This window comes from Vulpes lagopus, chromosome 9 (genome assembly GCF_018345385.1).
Source record: "Vulpes lagopus strain Blue_001 chromosome 9, ASM1834538v1, whole genome shotgun sequence".
Lineage (NCBI taxonomy): Eukaryota > Metazoa > Chordata > Mammalia > Carnivora > Canidae > Vulpes > Vulpes lagopus.
Window position 1 is genome coordinate 48,920,669 of NC_054832.1, and position 22,892 is coordinate 48,943,560.

At 35.9% G+C, this 22,892-nt stretch overlaps 1 protein-coding gene across 7 annotated transcripts in view; it reads right to left on the reverse strand.

Annotated features, from left to right (window-relative positions):
- Positions 1–451: 451 nt before the first annotated feature.
- RALYL (RALY RNA binding protein like) overlaps positions 452–22,892 on the reverse strand; it is a 709,315-nt gene continuing 686,874 nt past the window's right edge. For all 7 annotated transcript variants that reach the window (XM_041768619.1, XM_041768615.1, XM_041768623.1 and 4 more), the window contains one exon: positions 452–1,430. In XM_041768619.1, coding sequence (XP_041624553.1) covers positions 1,408–1,430 — 23 coding nt within the window. In that variant the 3' untranslated portion in view covers positions 452–1,407. The remainder of the gene's footprint in view (positions 1,431–22,892) is intronic.

Here is a 22,892-nt window from a genome sequence, read left to right on the forward strand (position 1 = left end):
TTATTTATTTATTTATTATTTTATTTATTTATCCATGAGAGACACAGAGAGGCAGAGACATAGACAGAGGGAGAAGCAGGCTCCCTGTGGGGAGCCTGATGCGGGACTCAATTCTAGGACCCCAGGATCATGACCTGAGCCAAAGGCTCAACCACTGAGCCACTCAGGTGTCCCGAAAAATATGCCTTTTAGAAATGTAAACCAGAATGTGACTGGTTTGAAGGCCATCTTGCTTTCTATTACATAGCAAATTAATGTGTTCTAGAATACAGGTCACTCCATGAAAAGTGTGGGCATATAAAACATATAAATTTTAGTAAAGTTATGCTACTTTCATTGTCACACTAATTTTATAGCATTGTAATGATGTAGATCATTTTGAATCCAAAAAGTCAAACTGAATATTAAAACTTAAGTGCACCCCAAAGAAAAGATATACACCAACTTCATTTTAAAAGAAACAGTATTTATTAAGAAATTATATGCTGAGTTCTCCTACAGTCTGTGAAGATGGTTTCCTCCATTTCCACAGTACAAGACGACAGCAAAGAGCATCTGGAAAACACTTGCAATGCCTGGGAATGGAGCGTTCGTAGTACTAGGAGATGAAGTGATAGAAGCACTATTTAAACTTTTGGAACCAAAGAAAAGACAATCTTTCCTTGCCAATATAGTTTTCACCTTTATTGGCACTAAAACCTGTCCATGGGATCTCCTACCCAGACTGAAGTACTGGGTAATAGTTGGATCATTTCAGTTGAGTAGAGAATGCTCAATTTAATCACAGGTACAAGCAACAGAGTCCTTTAGCTATGGAATCACATCTGAAATATTTGCATTCTTTATTAATAAAAATGGTGCTTATGGAGGGCAGAAATATAACATTTTCAAGTATTTTATCATTATGATCTGAAGTACTTTAAACTATAAATTAAAAATAAATTATAAAAACTAGCTTACGATGTATCTTTTCTTACATGACATTGTTGGAAATAAGCTTTAAACATAGAATTGCAATATCACCTGACTTTATATATGATCAACAGTAAAACATGCTAATCATAAAAATAGCTTTTACAAATATACATTTGTATACAGTGTCTCCCTTACCATTCTTAAATGTCCTTCACATTTTAAGACTTTTAAGACTTAAAAAAACACAACATAATTAGCAAAGGGGAAAACACATTTACAGTCTAAACCATAGAAACCTGACAATTATATAGCTTAGAACATAGAAGAAATGGAATTTCTAAAATTGAACAATACTGTCCATTTTATTTATTTGGGTATTTTTTTTTTTATAAAGTGAACCAAAGATGCTGCTATCCAGTAAGAAACTTCCTTTCACATTTCTGGGGGTTGTCACAGTTTCTCTTTTCTGCTTTTGTGGCATCAGTCATTGCTTCAGATCACTTTATCTGTAGAAACTGAGAAAAGAAAAAAAGGTATTTTAAAATATTGAGATTTAGGGTTTCATTGTTGATAGCATGCATATATGTAAGTTAGATTCAAGTGGGATTTTCAGGCCAAATTAGGAGGTGATAAGAGAAGAGCTGAGTCTTTAGGAAAAGTACTTTTGAGAAATTTAGGTTCTTAGATCCTTTGCTGTAGACATTGCTAAAATTATTTACATTTACAGTATGCTATAAGTTTTTAAAATCCAGTCCATTTATTGTCTGAAATCAGTAATTATCTTTCAGTTCAAGCTCTTGACCAAGTCAGAGGGGAAACGCTTGAGGTTCTTGGCTAGGAAAAGAGATTTGGGTTGCTTCGGAATTTCTGTGGCTCCTCACAAGAGTGACCGTGGGATAATTTTCCCCTCTAAGAGGTTTGAACAGGGCATTCCTAAGCCTTCTGCACCTGGAATAGGAGAAAAAGCAATACGGATCTCTGATCAGAGAGTTACATAATCTTGGTTGTAAGAGACGAAAGCTAGCTGTGGGGTCCCTGGATGGCTCAGTTGGTTAAGTGCCTGCCTTCAGCTCAGTTCATGATCTCAGGGTCCTGGGATCGAGCCCTAGGTTGCATTCTCTGGTCAGTGGGGAGTCTGCTTCTTCCTCTGCCCCCTAACACGCAGTTGTGCTATCTCTCAAATAAATAATTTTAAAAATTTAAAGAAAGCTAGATGCAAGAGGGGCAGTGAAAAACTCATGGTGCAACCATGAGCCAAAAACATCACACAAGAGCTAAAATTCAATTGATAGAAGAATTGAAGTGAGAAATTGAATATGAATATGAGGATAAAATAATGCAAGATTTCAGTATAGGGAAATGCCATGTATTTATCCTAGAATCCTATCAAGCTCAAGGTTTATATTTAGCTAGAAAATATAATTACACCTATTATCCCGTCAACTTCAGAGTTTTTGCAGTTATATGGAAAATCTGTGTATGTGTCTTAAGAGTCAAAGACAGGCAAATTGAAGTATCAATTAGGATGGGAACTGCTGTTGAGAAAAACATTGTGTGTCAGTTATTGGTCCTGGGGGAGCAAATACCATTCACTGGTTATCAATCCCAGCTAAGTTCTCCAAATGTTTTTGTCCATTGTAATTTGGTATTAGATTTGTCCAGGAAAACAAAACACAGCACTGGATGAAAACAGTGCTTTACAGGTCGAGTAGTGTGCTTTGGTCCTTCGTGGCTAGGGAGTCCCTGAAACAGCAGGTAGATGTGGGGCAATTGGCCTATGCATAACCTTCTGCTGCCGTGGTAGGACCCTGAACTCTCCCCTGAGACTTAAATACTGAAAATTGTGTCTGACAATCATTAACATCCATATTTAAATGGAACAAAGAAACTCTCCTCTAGTCTGGACAGAGAAAGATATTTCCATACAAGGTGATAAAACCGACAGGCTTTAGGGGTTCTCTGTTTCTTGGAAGTATTCAAAGGCCTGTTTTTATGTGACTGAATGGGTGTTGAAAGATTGCATTGGCGGGTTGCCTTTTCCAACAGTTACTGACTTCTGTTAATAGCCAGACAATTAGGTAACTTGGCCTTTTATTAAAGTTTTAAAGCCCATGATATAGAGATTTTAAAAAGATTGAGTATGGCAGCTGGGGTGGTGAGAATTGCTTTGGATATCAGTAGCTCCAGATCTCACCCAGCCAATGTCCCTGGTTGAAAGTTGCCAGTGATCTAGGATGGTACTTTCTTTTCCTTCATGGCTATGCATTTGTCACAGTCAAAAACATGAACCCCTGAGTAATTTCAGTTGACTGGGATGTCTTCTTCCTTAGTGAGTAAACATCTTTAATTCTATGAAGATGTAGAATTAAATATAAAAGATTTGGAAGAGTAGAGGCATAGTATTAATATTTTTGTGTTAAGAAAGCATTTGGATATTTGATACTGTAAATACTTGTGCTATATAGGAGGATTTAGCTGGTTAGTGTGACCGTCCTGTGATTTCAGTTTAGAAAATGACATTAAAAAGTAGATTAAGACACAGGATATCAGTTTTATGATTTGAAATCTTATGACCAAATCTTACATTTGTGTATGATAGTGGAAAGTCTAAGAAAGCCTTAGGCCATGTTGATACATTGAATTCATTAGATTTTAAGAAATATTCTTAGAAAGATTTTGTTAAACTCGACAAATGAATTACTTAAAAACACAACATAAAACATATTAAATTCACAAATGCCCTCTACATTGTTTGAATGCTATTTAATTAAGCAATCTGGGACAACCATTTTTCAGAGGACTCTCGGTACTGTGTAAACCTTGCTATACTTAATAATAAATGCCTAATAATTTTGATTTTAAAACTTTCATAAATCAAACAACTGAAAATAAACAAAATATATACTATAAATAGTCTGTTTTCCAGCCAAAAGCATTTAAAACTTATATCCTTAGGAAAGAAGCTTGAAGGCCTAAGTACATTTTGATACTGTGATATTCTCTTTCTCAGTTTTGCTTCTCTCCCCCACTCCCTCTTTCTTTTCCTCCTTCCCCTCTTCTTTCTCACCTAGTCCATACTATATGCTTACTGGTCACACATAACATGTATTTCTAAAAATGAAAACGTTACTCAAATGTGTTCTTCGTGCAGTTGCAAGAAGTGTTCATGGGAATAGAGTCAATGAGTCTTTAAAGCACAAAGTTTTGAACTTATGGTCCAAAGCAGGCGTGCCATGTGCTGTGTGGTATAAAGGGAATTTTATACATTCCCTGTACGCACATAACAAAAATGATCCATTCCCAATGTGAAAACGAAAACTTTAATAAATATAATTAAATTTAACCTGTAGAATGATGGGAACATAAAGCATAGTGGGTTTAGATTTTGACTGATAATACTTGCGTGCAGGGAGGAACTAAAGCTCTTTCTTTATATGACTGCAGTCACCCTCTTTCCTGTGAGGCCTCCATTGATCACTCTTATTACAGATGGAACATGCTTAAAATGCTGCAGCAGCTGTGTATGTAAAGTTTACTAATCATTGTGTTTCTTCAGGTTAAGTCATGGCAGATGACATTAATTTAGTATATTCTTCACCATCCTGCTTGACTCAAAAGAGGTAATGAACGGTTGTTTAGCAACTATCCATTTTAAGGAGAGAAAAACAGCCTGCAGATTTTTTGTACATATTCCATTACCCCTGGTATGATTTCTCCTTACCCTTTCCTTTGCTTCTTGATTGTAAATGATTACATAAAAATAATTATCTCGGGAAGAAGAAAAGGAGGTTTGAAAATAATTTATTGAAGTCTTACTTCCTTGCCATAAAGCTTCAAAGCATTTGCCTGTCCCTAGTACAAAACAAAAGCTTCGTTAACTTTGCATTGTGAGGTAGGTGTTATTAACCATATGGATACAAGTCATGAATATAATTCTCCTTATCTAAAAGCAATGGCAAAATATATTCACTAAGCTTCCCATGGATCTTCTAGTCTGAGAAAAGGATTGCTTTTGCTTCTAAAGGCATGGGAGAAAGGGGACAACTATGACATTCTTGTTGCATTTTTCTCAAGAATGACAGTCACTTAAGGAGCTGATTGGTTTAACTATAATGTGAAACTAATTGTGCTTTCCTTTTGAATAGTGGGTAATTTATCTAGTGGCTATATGGGAGCCTGGATGCTTTTAAAACCAATTATCCTGATGATGAATGCTTTTCCAACTCTCAATCTCTCCCGTTTCTGAAAAACAACAAAAAAGAGATATTCAGATGGCCTGGATGGTACTGAACCAAGCAATTTACTTCTACTTGACAAAGATAAAAAGGACAGTATTAATCTAAGGGAAAGCACATTTAATTTTAAACCTAATGAATTAATATATATATTTATTGGTGTAAGATTGATATATAACATTATATTAGTTTCAGGTGTACAACATAGTTCAGTCTACATACTACAAGGTGAACACCAAAATTAATTTAGTTACCGTCTGTCATCATACAAGCCTTTCTATCCCCAAGCCTCCTTCTCCCCTATAGTCACCAATTTATTCGTTGTACCTACGAGTTTTCTTCTTTGTTTTTTAGATTCCAAATATAAGTGAGATCTCATGCATGGCAATTGTCTTTCTCTGTCTTATTTCATTTAGCATATCTTCAAGGTCCACCTATGCTGTTGCAAATGGCAAGATCTCCTTCTTCTTTTATGGCTGAATGGTATTGTTTATATATACCATAACTTCTTATTCATGCATCCATCCATGGACACTAAGGTTGTTTCCATTCCCAGCTATTGTAAATAATGCTGCAATGGACATAGGAGTACATATATCTTTTTGAATTAGTGTTTTCATTTTCTTTAGATAAATACCTAGAAGTGGCATAGCTGGAGCACATGGTAATTCTATTTTTAATTTTGCGAAGAACCTCCATGTTGTTTTCCACAACAGCTGCATCAATTTACAGTCCTACAAATGGCGCACAAAGGTGCCCTTTCTCCACATCCTCTCCAACACTTGTTCTTTTTCTTTCTGATAATAGCTATTCTAAAAGGTGTGAGGTGATATCTCATTATGGTTCTGATTTGCACTTCCCTAATAATTAGTGATGTTGAACATCTTTTTTACAGGTACAGCAATATGTGGAAAAATGCACTTTATTAATAGCTCCACAAAAAATCATATTTAAAAAATTTTAATATCAGAAATGCTTGCTATTTTTTCTAGTTGAGATCTAGAACTAATAAGCAATTAGAGAAATACAGATAATCATATTTTTAGATAACAAGTATAAAAGCAAAAAATGGTGAAAGGAAATATGTAAAAAATATAGGCTGTATAACATTTTATAGAAAAGCAGAGTCTTACGAACAGAAATTATCTATATTTATTGTCACCCAAAGTAGGAAAGACTATCCACTGGAAAAAAGACAGTATCTTCAATAAATGGTGCTGGGAAAATTGGACATCCAATCCACATGCAGAAGAATGAAACTAGACCATTCTCTTGTACCAGACACAAAGATAAACTCAAAATGGATGAAAGATCTAACTGTGAGACAAGATTCCATCAAAATCCTAGAGGAGAACACAGGCAACACCCTTTTTGAACTCAGCCGCAGTAACTTCTTGCAAGATACATCCAGGAAGACAACATAAACAAAGGCAAAAATGAATTATTGGGATTTCATCAAGATAAAAAGCTTCTGCACAGCAAAAGAAACAGACAACAAAACTAAAAGACAACCTACAGAATGGGAGAAGATATTTGCAAATGACCTATCAGATAAAGGGCTAGTATCCAAGATCTATAAAGAACATCTTAAACTCAACAGCAAAGAAACAAACAATCCAATCATGAAATGGGCAAAAGACATGAAGAGAAATCTCACAGAGGAAGACATAGACATGGCCAACACGCACATGAGAAAATGCTCTGCATCACTTGCCATCAGGGAAATACAAATCAAAACCACAATGAGATACCACCTCCGGCCAGTGAGAATGGGGAAAATTAACAAGACAGGAAACCACAAATGTTGGGGAGGATGTCGAGAAAGGGGAAACCTCTTGCACTGTTGGTGGGAATGTGAACTGTTGCAGCCACTCTGGAAAACTGTGTGGAGGTTCCTCAAAGAGTTAAAAATAGACCTGCCCTACGACCCAGCAATTGCAATGCTGGAGATTTACCCCAAAGATTCAGATGCAATGAAACGCCAGGACACCTGCACCCTGATGTTTATAGCAGCAATGTCCACAATAGCCCAACTGTGGAAGGAGCCTCGGTGTCTATCGAAAGATGAATGGATAAAGAAGATGTGGTCTATGTATACAATGGAATATTCCTCAGCCATCTGTGTTGTTTCTACAACACATACCCACCATTTGCTTCGATGTGGATGGAACTGGAAGGTATTCTGCTGAGTGAAATAAGTTAGTCGGAGAAGGACAAGCATTATATGGATTTGGGGAATATAAAAATTAGTGAAAGGGAATAAAGGGAAAGAAGAGAAAACGAGTGAAAATATCACTGAGGGTGACAAAACATGTGAGACAAATAACTCTGGGAAATGAACAAGGGGTAGTGGAAAGGGAGATGGGCAGGGGGGGTGACTGGGTGATGGGCACTGAGGGGGGCACTTGGCGGGATGACCACTGGGTGTTCTGCTAAATGTTGGCTAATTGAACTCCAATTAAAAATTAAAAAAAAACATATTTATTGTCACCACTGATCCTGTTTATTGAATAACTGTTTAGCCATTCACTTTTTATAGACAATGTGAATACATTTGGCTGTTACAAATCCTTTGTTACAAAAGAGATACAATTCAATTCAAATTTCTAAATAACATAAACAGATTCCGGGAAGCTACTGTTCAATGTAATTTAAAACTTGCCTTCGATTAATAAGCTCTTGGGACCAGAATTGCATTATACTTTTAGGTTAAAATAATCACATCACAAAAACTGTAAATGGCATGGAAACTAAGATGGCTACTAACTCACTGGGATGGCTACAAGTGAAGGGAACTCCAACTGTTCCATTATGTAGTTCTTGGAGGCTTAGTAGTCTCCATTCCTTAGTTGATGACCATTTAGGATGTAGGGGCGGTGGGGATACAGGAAACACAGGCAAAGACAAACACATAGTAGCCCATCAGAAACTTGGAAATAAGATGATCAGGTTGCCTTCTGAGATTTTAACTTTAAAGTCAAGACTTAAATAATCAGGTTAGAGAATATGCAGTGTCACTTAAGAGAGGCAGAGTTTATAGGTTTTTGAGTCTTGATTAGAATATAACTGAAACTTACTAAATATATGAAAGAAAGGTGTTGGTCTAAAAAAGACTTGTTTGGCACTGCAAGTACAGAAAAATAGGAGAGTCTTGGGGCTCATGATCTTGGAGGTTGTGGGATGGAGCCCTACACAGGGCTCCATGCTCAGTGTGGAGTCTGCTTGTCTCTCTACCTTCCCGTCTTTCCCTTCCTCCTCTCTCTCTCCCTCTCTCTCAAAATGAATAAATACAATCTTTAAAAAAATAGAGAATCTTGGAGGGTCACTCTGTTGTGCCCATTCAGGAAAAGGTGTGTACTCCACAGGAGAAGGCAACCAAGTCCTGGAAGTAAACTTGGCCTGTGATGACAGATGTGGAACATTAGGCAATCTCAGCACATTCCATTAACTCTCCACAGGCAAAACTTCTGATTCTAATTCCTACCAGTGTGTCTAATTCCTACCAGTGTGTCATTCCTACAGTGTGGCCAGTGTCTCTTGGAAGAGAGTACTCAGGCCAGAGGGCACAAGACTGGACTCTCTTTCAGTGATAGGTCCCACTACAAATTCATAAACAGATCTTCTGATATACCAGATTGGTTACTTCACATTTGTCTGAGGTACTGTTCTACTCCCAGCATGCTGATAACTAAGTTCTGTGAGCCTATGAGGCTATGAATCCTTGTGGGTCTGCCTTGCTGGCTATCTCTCTTGGCTTCCAAGTACTTGCCATGTATATTTCAAGGTATTTATTTTATTTTATTTTGAAAAAAGATTTTATTTATTTATTCATGAGAGACACAGACAGAGAGAGAGGCAGAGACACAGGCAGGAGGAGAAGCAGGCTCCATGCAGGGAGCCTGATGTGAGACTCTGTTCCAGGACCGCGGGATCACGACCTGACTCCAAGGCAGATGCTCAGCCACCGAGCCACCGAGGTGCCCCTTAAGGTCTTTAATATAGGAAATATTTATGAAGCTACATGTCAAGAAATATAGGACTAAATTGAATTTGAGCAATAAGAAATAAAAAATTATCTAACCTTCTCCTGTTATACTAGTAAGATATTAAGGCCCAGACAGTTTGAAAGACGTGCTCATAGTTGGTGGAAGCTCTAACTAGACCCAGAATATTGACTGCTATTAAGAATTCTTTCCATTACATGTTTGGTTCTTAAACATTAATAGGTCTCAGAATTACTGAACGAGCAAATAAATCAGATTACTAAATTTCTGATTCATTAATGCTATGGTCTGAATGTTTGTGGCTCCTCAAAGTTCATATGTTGAAATCCTAACGCCCAATGTGATAATATTCGGAGGTAGAGTTTTTGGAAGGTGATTAGGTCATGAGGCCAGAGCCTCATCAATGAGATTAGTGTCCTTATAAAAGGGGTCCCAGAGAGCTCCCTTGCTTCTACCAAATGAGGACACAGCAGAAGAATGCTGTCTATAAATTAGGAAATGGGCTCTCAGCAGACACCTAATGTTGCCATGATTTTGGACTTCTCAGCTGCCAGAACTCTGAGAAATAAATGCCTATTGCTTATACAGTTGTCTGTAGTCTTTTATTGTAGCTGTCCAAATGCACTAAGACAACCAGGTGTGGAGTGAGGCCCAGGAAGCTGCATTTCTGTTAAGTTCCTGAGTGATACTGATCTGGGCATCCCATTCTTGGAGAACTGCTTCACTTCACTGCTGAGCAGTAGTCTTCTGAGAGCGGGTCGCCTGCACTCCTACAGGTCTCGCTGAATGTGCTAACATCACAAAAGTCTGTTGCTTCCCCAAGGAATATAGAATTATTTATTTGGCTGGCAATCCATAGAAGTAAGGTAACTCATCTCTGGAATGCACCGCATTGTTCTGCAATGAATCTTATTTGGACAAAAACAGACTTGCTTACTTCTTGGTGGAAAGCTGGATTCTCTATACTCAAAATCTCTCTCCTGTAGGCACTGCACTGGATGCAGGCTTCACCTGGCCTTCCATCTTGGAGTACTTGCCATGTATATTTCAAGGTATTTGGAGTTGGGTCTTGAGTTTGAGGAACCAGGACAACTATTCAGGTACTCTCACGTCTTTTGCTATGAGTAGCACAGTCTTTTGTCTCAGGAGTCTCCTGTCTTCTGTCAACAGCCATAGAACTATGGATGTTTAACTTCTTCACTTGAATAGTTATTTTGGTAGGCATTCTCCTGTTTCAGTTCTACATGCAATCAAACTTATTTGAGTCAATTCTTGATTAACTATTGGGACTCTTGGCAAGTCATGACTCTACTGGCAAACTGTCTTTGGGACATCCTCACTTCTTTTCTGTCTCCATGTTACCTCCTCTCTTCTTATTTATTATTATTATTTTTATTATTATTATTATTTATTATTTTGCTTTTAATTCCTATTGGTTCAGTTTTATAATCCATACCCATTATTCTGCACAATAATTCCCATGTCTTTATCCTATTCTCCGTCTATCTCTCAATGTTCAGGAAATAACTATGACTAAAAGACAAAAATGGTCTCATTATACTATAGTGGATCACAAATATTCAAATCAATAGGCTTTGTTATTCCATAATCAAATAGAAAGATGAAAAGACTGGAAAAATCAGTCACTTACTATAATATAATAGACTTAAGTTACTGCATGAGTAATGTTAAGATGTTTTATTTCCTCTCCTAAAACTGAAGGAAAATTTAATACTATAAGACAAGCATAAAAATAAGAGAAAAAAATTAATGTTAAAATATTTTAACTCTATGTACCAAGCTCAAATACATGGTGTTCCTACAAATATTATAAAGTGATTGCCAAGCTTTTGCATTATTCATATTTTAGTTTATATGAGATTTACTTATGGACGTTTTGATATTGAAGTGAAAATAGTGTGTTCACTAATGTAGAAGTGTAATTATAAATACCATGGATGTTTATACTTGGCCACCAGGGAAATACAAATAAAATCCACAATGAAATACCACCTCACACAGTCAGAATGGGAAAAATTAACAAGTCTGGAAACAACAAATGTTGGCATGGATGTGGAGAAAGGGGAACCTTCTTATGCTGCTGTGGGAATGCAAGCTGGTGAAACCACTCTGGAAAACAGTATAGAGGTTCCTCAAGAAGTTAAAAATAGAGCTGCCCTATGACCCAGCAACTGCACTACTAGGTATTTACCCCAAAGATACAAATGCAGTGGTTGAAAGGGGCCCTTGCCAACCCAGTGTTTATAGCAGCAATGTCCACAATAGCCAAACTATGGAAAGAGATGAGATGTCCATCAATAGATGAATGGATAAAGGTACATAATACAATAGAGTATTAGTCATCAGAAAGGATGAAATCTTACCATTAACATTGACATGGATGGAACTGGAAGGTATTATGGTGAGTGAAATAAGTCAATCAGAGAAATACAATTATATGGTTTCACTCATATGTGGAATATAAGAAAAAGTGCAAAGACTCATAGGGGAAGGGAGGGAAAACTGGATGGGAAGAAATCAGAGAGGGATACAAACCATGAGAGACTCAAACTGTAGGAAACAAACAAGGTTGCTGGAGGGGGTGTGTTGGTAGATGGGGTAACTGGGTGATGGACATTAAAAAGAGCACGTAATGTGATGAGCCCTGGGTTTTATATGCAACTGATGAATTACTGAACTCTACATCTGAAAACTAATAATGTACTATATGTTGGTTAATTGAGTTTAAATAAAAAAATAAGAAATACCATGGATGTTTGGTCTGGTGTGTGACTTACTATATGTGATTTTAAAAAAATCCACTCTTTTTAGAGTTAATGACATCATTTCCTATAACTAATTATAGCTCTAACAAGGACATTAGTGCAGTAACAGTTTTTAACATCTACACACAAAGAACATTTGTGTTTATGCACAAATGCAAGTAAGGCAAATAGTATGTGGTCTCTTGGATTCATTATAGGAACAATTTGTTTAGTGTAGTAGGATGCCGTGATGTCAGGAGCTGTATGCTGTCTATCCATTCTTGCTCTGAAGCATCAGAGAACCAGAGCTGCAGAGTGGTTAATTAAGCAGGTGACCTAGGATTGTAGAGCTATCTTGCCCACGCTCCCAATCAGAGCAGCACTGCTCCCGCATGGGAATCCTGGCTGATAGGTATGAAGCTTTGGGTTGATTATCGTAAGGGATACAGAACTCTTTGGCTCATAAGGCATCTTGCTCTATTTGCAGAGAATCATAGAAAAGAATTTGCTACCTTGAATTTCAATCTGCTAAATGGCTGGATTATATATTGAGTCAAAACCTAGAGAATGTGGTGACAAGGCAGGAATGTAGGCAGAATTTGAGTGTTACAGAAGTACTAGAAGAGTCCCATCTACGAGGTATGGATTCAAGTCAGACAGCCTAAGATGGCAGGAGAGAGAAAGGCAGAAATCTATTTCAGGGAGAAGTGGATTGGCATTAGAACTTTAAAACAGGCATCTGAAGAATAAGACTTTCTGGTCTTGAATTATTTATTCATTTATTTTTTTGGGACCCTGTTTGTTCCCAGGAATAAGGGAGGATCCAGTTATTAGAAAAAGTCACGAGCAACTGTAATAAGCTTAGAGCAAGACCGTCTGAGAGTCTGAGGCATTTGAATTACTTAGCTGAGGCTTCCTTTAATTCATTCCACATAGAGACTGGGTTTGGGCTATTCTTAGAATCTGGGACTGGGCTAAATCTGTGGGCATAGACCACAAATCATCATAATAACTCTTATTTATATAGTATTTAGAAGTTTATGAAACACCTTCATATGTATAGTCTCATTTGGTTTTCTTTATAAACCATCGAGGTAGTTTGTGGGGCAAGAATCATCCTCGTATTATTTATTAATCCTTGGATCAGAGAGTGAGTGTCTTGGCTAAATCAAACGCAGGCTGTTTTTATTTTTATTTTTTATTATTTTTTTAGGACAGTACTTTTCTTAATATTCTGTTCTGCCCAGTTGTGGGAAGGAAGATAGTAGGGAAGCAGACTGAATACATCATCAACTTTAGTACTGGTGATCTCAACTAGGATATGAAAATACACTGGTCCCTGATGATGAGTGGGAGAAAAGAGCCAGAATTACTGGAAATGTTCTAAGATTTGCATAGAACTTACTACCTGCCTTTCCCTGATTTGTAACAGATTTGCCTGGATTTTTCTTTTTTTAAAGTTCCATCTTGAACCAATTTAAAAACCATTTTAATTAAAAATTTGCTTTAGTCATCTGTCTAAAGGAGAACTTACGTGTTATAAAAATACATTTGGTTAAGAAAAAATAACATTTAACTTTACAGTAAAATTATCTAATGTGGGTTACATAATTTTATTTAAAATATCTGTGTAAAAATTTAGTTAATACTGAAAAAAATAATCCTGTTGCTAAATTATATGATTTACCAGAAGTTGGATGCTCTGTCAAACATATATTAACACATTAATATTTCTCTTATTTTTTCTCAAACTGTTCCTTGATATTTTCTGAAAATAATTATGATTGTATTTTGAATGTTCTGGGCTTACTGATAATCACATTTGACTAGTTGAATTGATAAATTACAGTGATTTTATTTGGCACATAACTTGTGTTTGATGATGCGTTGATTTCTGACTTTTCATGCTAATTATATAGTGTCTAACAACTGTTAGTAACTCCCAGTGCTGGAAATGATAATGATAATTTTAGGATAATACTCAAAATTGCTTAAGTTAATTCCAGTGCTAGAAGCCAAATGTTGATTAATGCTAAGATTATTATGGACTTTGAAATTTCACACATTTTACTGCTTTCTGTAGTTCCTTTGGTAATTAGTTTTGGCACCACAAGAAGAAATATTTAGAAATCATTTCATGTCTAACGGAAAAATGTGATTAAAATTGATTGACTTGTAGTATAATTTAAAAAGTCTTTGGAAGTTGTATAGTCAATTCATGATCATTCAGAATAGCTGAGGCAAAGGCTGTCATCATTATTTAACAATTCTCATTTAATTAAACTTGCTGTATACACCAAAGTATTAGAATATAAAAATAGCTTCAACTTTGAGATTGAAAAAAGTGATCTGAAAGATCAAGTGAGATAGTAAAGTGATGACTACGTATGCTATTATTCTATTAATAAACTCTTGTTTTTTTATCAGCATGTTTTAGAAATATAATTGATTTCATAAATAAATCTTAAGTTTTAAAGTTTTGGAATAGTTTCTAGTAATAGTATTAACAAAATACTCTTAGCACTCAAATTAAGCTGGATATTATAGAATCCTGGATGAATCAGAAGAGATTTCAGAGTTTTATAGTGTCTAGGATACCACGATTATGGAAAATCCCAGAGTTGTAACATAGAAAGAATAAGAAATTAGACTTTATCTGTTTTATGTATGACTGATTATGTCATATGCTCTGTAGGTTACTTTTTTGAAATAGGTTTTGGATATCAGCTCATATATCTGTGATTTCCTCTTTTTTATTACAAAAGAATATAGAATTGAGAAACAGGGTCAGTTATATGATTCTATTTATCAAGATAAATAAGAGCTGGACGGATTTAATTCAATGAATTGATGAAGTAATTCAATATAAGCTGAGTTCCCTCCTGGAAGGCTTCTATGAACAGATCTTCCCCAAATCAAACTTTTTACTTGAAGTCTCTCCTTTATAATGAAATTTCTGTAGCAAGTCGCACTTTATGGACCTGAACAGAATGCTATATATAACATTATCTGTTCATCAGATTTGACTGTGATAATGCATGGAAGGCTCATGATCACTATACTTTGCTGTGTGCTAAAGAGGAAGAGTTTTTGCTGAGTAAACATTGTGTGGTATAACTCGGCACAGAAATACATCTTACATCTGCACTGTACATCTGAAGTTTTAAATTATTTCTACAGCATTTTAAAGTCATCTTAATGAAGTTTTAGGCAGAATATTTCCACTGACTTTGTTTCTTTGGGCCATAGGAACTGCATTTTGACTAATGGGGTTTTGGTAGATGAGTTCTGGGAAGCCAATTGGGCAGGCACCTATGACACTATTTTAGAAACCTCTATTTTGCTGAGATAAATATGGGTAAGTGAAAGAGCACAGAAAATTCATTTTGGGTCACAAAGAATTGTTTTACTTTTATATGTGTACATAGCTGTAATAAATTTTAAATAAACTTTATTTTTTAGAAGGTGATGGACAATATTTTGTAACTAGATTTCTAGATCTTTTTTTCTCATTGAGTGAATCCTTTTGGGATATGAAAAGAAAGACCAATTTTATCATTTTATATGCTGTAAGAAAATACCATACATCATACAAAAAAAATCAATTAAATGGCTGAACTTTTCCAACCTAATTTAGTTCCAGATATAGTTACTCAGTTTATGTTTACAGAGATGGCTTAAATAAAAATATCCTTGGTTAGCAGCAGTACATATGGGGATCAAATATGGCCTCAAATTTCAGAAAATAAAATATATTTTGAATTTTGAAACCAAGTAAAAGCTAAGAATAATTGGACCAGGTTTCACAGTTACTACTTTTCATGTGAATATTATGAGACTTCAAGCTATTTAAATTCATATTAACATTATTTTTCTTAGAGTAAAGGTTAAGGACAATTTTTAAAAACAGATGACATTAAATATTTTTTACAGGAACAGAAATTGTCACTCTTTGGTACACACGGATACATTTCAGAGGAATGAGGTGCATAAGTACTGAAAACAAGAGGCTATGCATGTTATTTCAAAAGAGCATATTCAAATTGTCATTAGACAAGTCACTAATTTTGGGGTAGAAATCATACTTAATTCATATATACATTACTTTATAATCTTTCAAGCTTTCAAACTTTTCAAATCAGGGCAGATTTTTTTTTTGTCTCAAGATATGAAAGCTATCTTATTTACTTGTAATAACACATGGCACCTGTCACTAATTATGAAATATCTGTGTAACTAATTGTGTTTTAGGGAACCTCTGTTGATAATAGATAATTACTTTTAAGCTGTTAACTTCTTCCAACCCCATGGGTTTTACAGCCTCACCAAAAAAGGTGAGATAGTCATGTTTTTTGTTTTTTGTTTTTTGTTTTTTTTGTTTTTTTTGATAGTCATGTTTTTTGATAGTCATGTTTTTCTTTCCAGTTTCTATCTGGTTAAAAAAATCTTTTTAAAATAGATTTTTATTTTTAATTCATCTCTACACACAACATGGGGCTTGAACTTGCAACCCAGAGATCAGGAGCTGCATGCTCCATCGCCTGAGTCAGCCAGGCTCCCCTTTTATTAAAAAATTCTTGATAAAGGCACAGCATAAGGAATATAGTCAATGATATTGGGTTAGCAGTGTATGGTGGCAGATGGTAGCTACACTAGTGGTGAGCACAGCAGGATGTATAAACTTGTTCAATCACTATTGTGTATACCTGAAACTTGTGTGTCATTTATACGCAAGTAAAAAAAAAAAAATCCTTATTTTTCTGCTTGTTGCATACAAATAAAACTATGCCATGTTCAGAATTTACATATCCAATTTCATGTATCATTGTCCTTCATGTTTGATTGCAATTTTAAGTGTTATCAAAAAATGTTTTTCTCTTGATCCAAAGCATTATTATGTTTGTGTGCTGAGGGAGCATATTATAAGTTGTGTGGCCTACATGCCTCCCCACCTCAACATCATTTTCTAATGATGTTTTCTGCACCTCATTTTATTAAAGCCTACCTAGCTAGTGGCTGAAAGAAAAAAAACCCCTGAGTGTCTGATTCTCTTGGTTAAAATGGGAGATTAGCAATTGTAAATTGGTTGTTAAAAAAGAACTTCAAACTAAAATTTTCTCCTTAAAATGTCTGGCTTCTTTAAATAGTTTTGTCACTGTTTTTTTTCTCAACAATAAAATTTTTATGCTTGATTATTTGGCTAAGAATTAACATGTATGGAGGGCTTATTCTATGCCAAGCACTCTTTGTAAGTACTTTAAGTGTTTTATTCTTTTTAAAAAAGATTTTATTTATTTATTCATGAAAGATGAAGAGAGAGAGGCAGAGACACAGGCAAAGGGAGAAGCAGGCTCCCCTCAAGGAGCCCGATGCGGGGACTTGATCCAGGACCCCAGGGATCATGTCCTGAGCCAAAGGTGGAAGCTCAACCACTAAGACACCCAGGTGCCCCTAAGTGTTTTCCATTTTTATTCACACAAACACCATGAGGAAAGTACCATTATTATTTCCACTTTACAGATAAGAAAATTGAGGCATAGAGAGGTAAGTCACTTGCTCAAGTCACATAGTTTTTCATTTGTTGCTGATTCTAATCCAGGGCTTTATCTGTACAGCTTCATTCCTTAACATTGTATTATATATACTCCCTCCTACTTTGTTTAAGGCGATTTAGATCATGCCTAAGCCCTCAACATCATTTTTTATGGAATAGTTATACTGTTATATTTTAGCTGCTAATGCTCAACTACGTTTTGTGCTATACACAGAATGTTTATGCAAAATTAATCTTATGTAGTTCAGTATTTCTGGGTAATTTGTTTTCCATTCCCTTTGGACATAGTCTATGATATTAGCTAGGAACACTGAACCTTTACCTTACATCTGCCAGAGTAAAATAACAGGCCTCTAAAGGAGGTATTTATGGAAGTATCCCAGGAGCATTTGGGCAAGAGGCCAGCAGCTTCTTGGTGGACAATCAACCTATTCTACAAAAACAAATGTGTTAGGGGCGCCTGGATATCTCAGTCGGTTAAGCCTCTGCCTTCACCTCAGGTCATGATGCCTTTGGCTCAGGTCATGATCCCAGGGTCCTGGGATGGAGCCCCATATTGGGCTCCCAGCTCAGCAGACAGCCTGCTTCTCTCTGCCCCTCATCCTGCATTCTCTCTCTCTCTCTCTCTCTCTCTCACACACACACACACACTCACACTCATAAATAAATAAATAAATAAATAAATAAATAAATAAATAAATAAATAAATTCTTTTAAAAATACCCAAATGTGTATAAAATATGTGTGTCTGTGTCCTTTTCATTTTACCATAAACTTTCCCTATGAAAAATGAGGCAGTCTGAGAAGGCAATGCCCTATAGTGATGGAAATTGTTTGGTGTTTTTAAAAGCAGGTGCCAGCTAGCAGCAAGGTGAGGGCTTCCCAACAGTGAGAATTAACCCAGAGGGCCACCTTCCTCCCGAGAGTCTCAGGGCTCTGGGGATACACCACATGAAAACGTTCTTTCATTTTATCAATTCTAAGGCATCTAATTCTATAGAGTTCTGAGTACTTTTCTAATGTAATCTAATAAGTCAAGTGGCCTGCAGAGTCTCTGCCCACTTCAAATAGAAAATGGGGCAAGGCACATGGCTGCAGGAGGCGACAGCCAATCGGGATGTCATCAGTTATCATTTCATCAGGCGTGAGGTACAGGTCTACATGGTCAAGCTCCGTGTTCCCAGAGTGATGCAAAAATTGCCAACACCCAGGATACTGTTGAACAGGAAGACATGGTAAAAACATTGACTCATGGAGTGAGAAAATGATCCTTTTCAGTGTTTTTCTAGTTTCAAAAAAACTGCATGAAAGAGGAAGTTTCTGCTGGTGCTAGTACTGACATTTCTCTAATATGGGTTTTTTTTTTTTTTTTTTTTTTTAACAAGAGAAAGATAGTGATCGAGAGACAGGCAGGTACAGAGAAAGAGATTGGTTGTGAGAAGCAGGAACACCAGGTTTTTTTGTCTTATGAAAACACTGAGCTGAATCTAAAAAAAAATGTTTTGTCTTTTCATGCTGTTTATCTTAAATATACCTCCTACTTCTGAAAAGGGATACTTGGTTTTTCATTTTTTGGAATGAACTAAAGTTTAGTTTTAACGATACATTTATGTTAAATAAAAAAAAGTCAATTTAATTTTTAAAATTAAGTTAAAATACTACCAGTGGTGTATAGATATGGAAAAAATCGTAAGAGTGTCACACAATTTAAAATTAATAAAATGTGTAAGGACTAATATGTGAAAATATCTAAGGGCACTGGAATCTTATAGACCCTGCTTGAATCTTGAGTCTGCCTTTTATTGTCAGTATGACCTTGAGGAAGCTACTTAGCTTTCCTAAAATCAGTTATTTCTAAAAATAGCTATCCTTTATTTTAGGCAATAAAGGAAATTATGTATACAAAAAAGCTCAGCATTATTCCGGGAAGGCAGTGAAAATGAAAAAAATAAAATAAAATAATTGTTTTCTTTCCCCTCTTTTACTTTTTTTTTTTTTCCAACATACACACTTTATTTTAAATTATTCTGCTAGCATTTGGGAAAAAAAAAGTCATTTATTTGCATTGCTTCCATTTTTCTCCTGTAGTGTTAGGACTTGACATAAGCATTGTTCTTCTACTTCCTATTTACAACTCATTCGGAATATTACTACAAATACAATATACAACTTTTAAAAACTTATGGGGAACTGCAGTTTTTTGTTTCTTTCCTCTTTACAGGTTTCTCAAAGGCATTCAACTAAAATGAAAATTTATATGGACATTTTCTGTACACATCTGAAAGGGCAGAGATCACACTGATAAAGCCAAAAGAATTTTTTTGGCTTGGAACAAAATAAAAATCATTGTCTCTCCTTCTGTGTGTATGTGTGTATGTACACATTGTATCCTTTCTCAGCTTTTCTGCCTTTTAAAAATGAGCTATTTTCCCACGTTTCTGAGAAACCTAAGTTCCAGAGTGATCCCAAAACTTGTTTCATTCACACAGCTTTAAGTGGCAGGGGTAGATGTTACTTCCGGTAGACCAGTAGACCACAGGCTAGCAAAGTTTGCTTTTAGAAGCTGTCAGGGAACATTATTAAAATGTATTCCTAAAATTGTGACAAGATAGGAAATATTCAATATGCATAAGGCATCCAAAATACTTATCAGGTTCCAGTGTTGATGAGAATTCTTATCAGGTTTCCAAAGGGCTGTACTTGCATTTCATCTCAGGCTACCCTGGAGCTTGTGATTTTTCCACGTTCAGAGCCATTCTAAAGACAGCGAAGGTTTATAAAGGAAGAGCCTTAAGTAGGGTTTGGCGGATAGGGTGGCTGGGTTTGCACCCGTGACACTTTTAATGTGCGAGGGAAACCGCCAGACATAGTCCCTGACTGCTTTGGTGATAAAGATGCACAGTGCAGCTGGGTGAACTGAAAGTTGCCTCTGCACCTCGAATACTGCCTGGATTAAAACTTCCATGCATTGCATGAAATGCATTATTTAAGCAATTAACTTCTAGAATATGGGGTAAGAACTGTAAAAGGTCAGCACCATTTAAACGATTAGTCTCTTTTTCACTGTGCTCCTGTCTGTTGAGCTATGAATAAAATTGGAAAAAGAAGTGCCACTTTTTTCCTTTCTTCCAATTTCTGGTTTAATGAAGTGCTTTCATACCTTTTCCCATTTCTTCTCTCACAGATTATTAGATTCAGTGTAGCTTGAGTAGGTATCACATTAGTTCCATCAGAAATATGGCTGTTAATGACTTTCTTAGCTTGCTCAAGTTTTTTTTCTTTTTCTTGAATGATTTATCAAATGGAGGTAGTCTTTTATCTATTCATTTATTTGTATTCTGAAGAATTTTTAAAGTTCGTTATGCTCAGTAACTTTAAAACTAGCTAGGGGGAAAAGAAAAGATCAGTAAATTCCTATGCATGTAACACACTTGGTAATGGATCAACTGTATTTAGGGCATTAAAAAAGCCTGAAACTTGAAAAAAAAATTGCTAGTCATTTTGCAGATAAAATGCTCCACTAAGTTCAACAACCTCTGGAAAAGGCAATGAGAGGTGAATATCTCTAACTAACTAACCCTTCCCCAAAAGTCTATTAATCTATCCAGTAAATATAGTGTTGGAAAATGAATTCCTGTAGTTTGAATATACTTTAAGGCTTTAGATGAATGAAATGACTGATTTATCTAAGAAATGGCTTCTGATCTTTTCATATAGAATATTACTTGTAACATTTCAGATTTAGAGTTAAGAAACACATAGTTAAGGGTTCTGATGTGTTTATGAATTCAATATTATAGAAAAATAAGAAGTATCACTAATATGCAGATCCGGAAAGAATAAAATGCTGATAATTTTTTTTAAATTTAGTATTCATATAATGGTAGTGCCAGAAAATTCAAGGACTATATCACTGTTGTGTCAGGAATCCAACATTCATTATTTAATAGGATGAATGGGGTTTCTTCTATGTGCATTCTCAGAATATAAAGATAGTTAGGCAAGGTCTAAGACACTGATTTTCACCTGGTTAAACAAATGTGATGAACTCACACTCCCCTGAAGTGTTTGTGCTTCAGTGTCCAGAGTCTTCACACAATTGTCCATAAAACAGGAAAGAGTGACAAGGCACCAGAGAATTGAACACAGTATGCATCTAATATGCACAAAGGCAGCATTAGAAACCAGGGCGGGAATATAGACAAAGTGTGGCTTAAATTTTATGACTCTAAATGATATCACCATGGTTACAATGCCATTTTTTTATAATGCCCTTTTAACCAATGCAATTTGTAGAAATTTTATGTCTCCCCCTAAACTGGAGGTAAAAATTTTTATGCTTGATTATTTGGCTAAGAATTAACATGTATGGAGGGCTTATTCTATGCCAAGCACTCTTTGTAAGTACTTTAAGTGTTTTATTCTTTTTAAAAAGATTTTATTTATTTATTCATGAAAGATGAAGAGAGAGAGGCAGAGACACAGGCAAAGGGAGAAGCAGGCTCCCCTCAAGGAGCCCGATGCGGGGACTTGATCCAGGACCCCAGGGATCATGTCCTGAGCCAAAGGTGGAAGCTCAACCACTAAGACACCCAGGTGCCCCTAAGTGTTTTCCATTTTTATTCACACAAACACCATGAGGAAAGTACCATTATTATTTCCACTTTACAGATAAGAAAATTGAGGCATAGAGAGGTAAGTCACTTGCTCAAGTCACATAGTTTTTCATTTGTTGCTGATTCTAATCCAGGGCTTTATCTGTACAGCTTCATTCCTTAACATTGTATTATATATACTCCCTCCTACTTTGTTTAAGGCGATTTAGATCATGCCTAAGCCCTCAACATCATTTTTTATGGAATAGTTATACTGTTATATTTTAGCTGCTAATGCTCAACTACGTTTTGTGCTATACACAGAATGTTTATGCAAAATTAATCTTATGTAGTTCAGTATTTCTGGGTAATTTGTTTTCCATTCCCTTTGGACATAGTCTATGATATTAGCTAGGAACACTGAACCTTTACCTTACATCTGCCAGAGTAAAATAACAGGCCTCTAAAGGAGGTATTTATGGAAGTATCCCAGGAGCATTTGGGCAAGAGGCCAGCAGCTTCTTGGTGGACAATCAACCTATTCTACAAAAACAAATGTGTTAGGGGCGCCTGGATATCTCAGTCGGTTAAGCCTCTGCCTTCACCTCAGGTCATGATGCCTTTGGCTCAGGTCATGATCCCAGGGTCCTGGGATGGAGCCCCATATTGGGCTCCCAGCTCAGCAGACAGCCTGCTTCTCTCTGCCCCTCATCCTGCATTCTCTCTCTCTCTCTCTCTCTCTCTCACACACACACACACACTCACACTCATAAATAAATAAATAAATAAATAAATAAATAAATAAATAAATAAATAAATTCTTT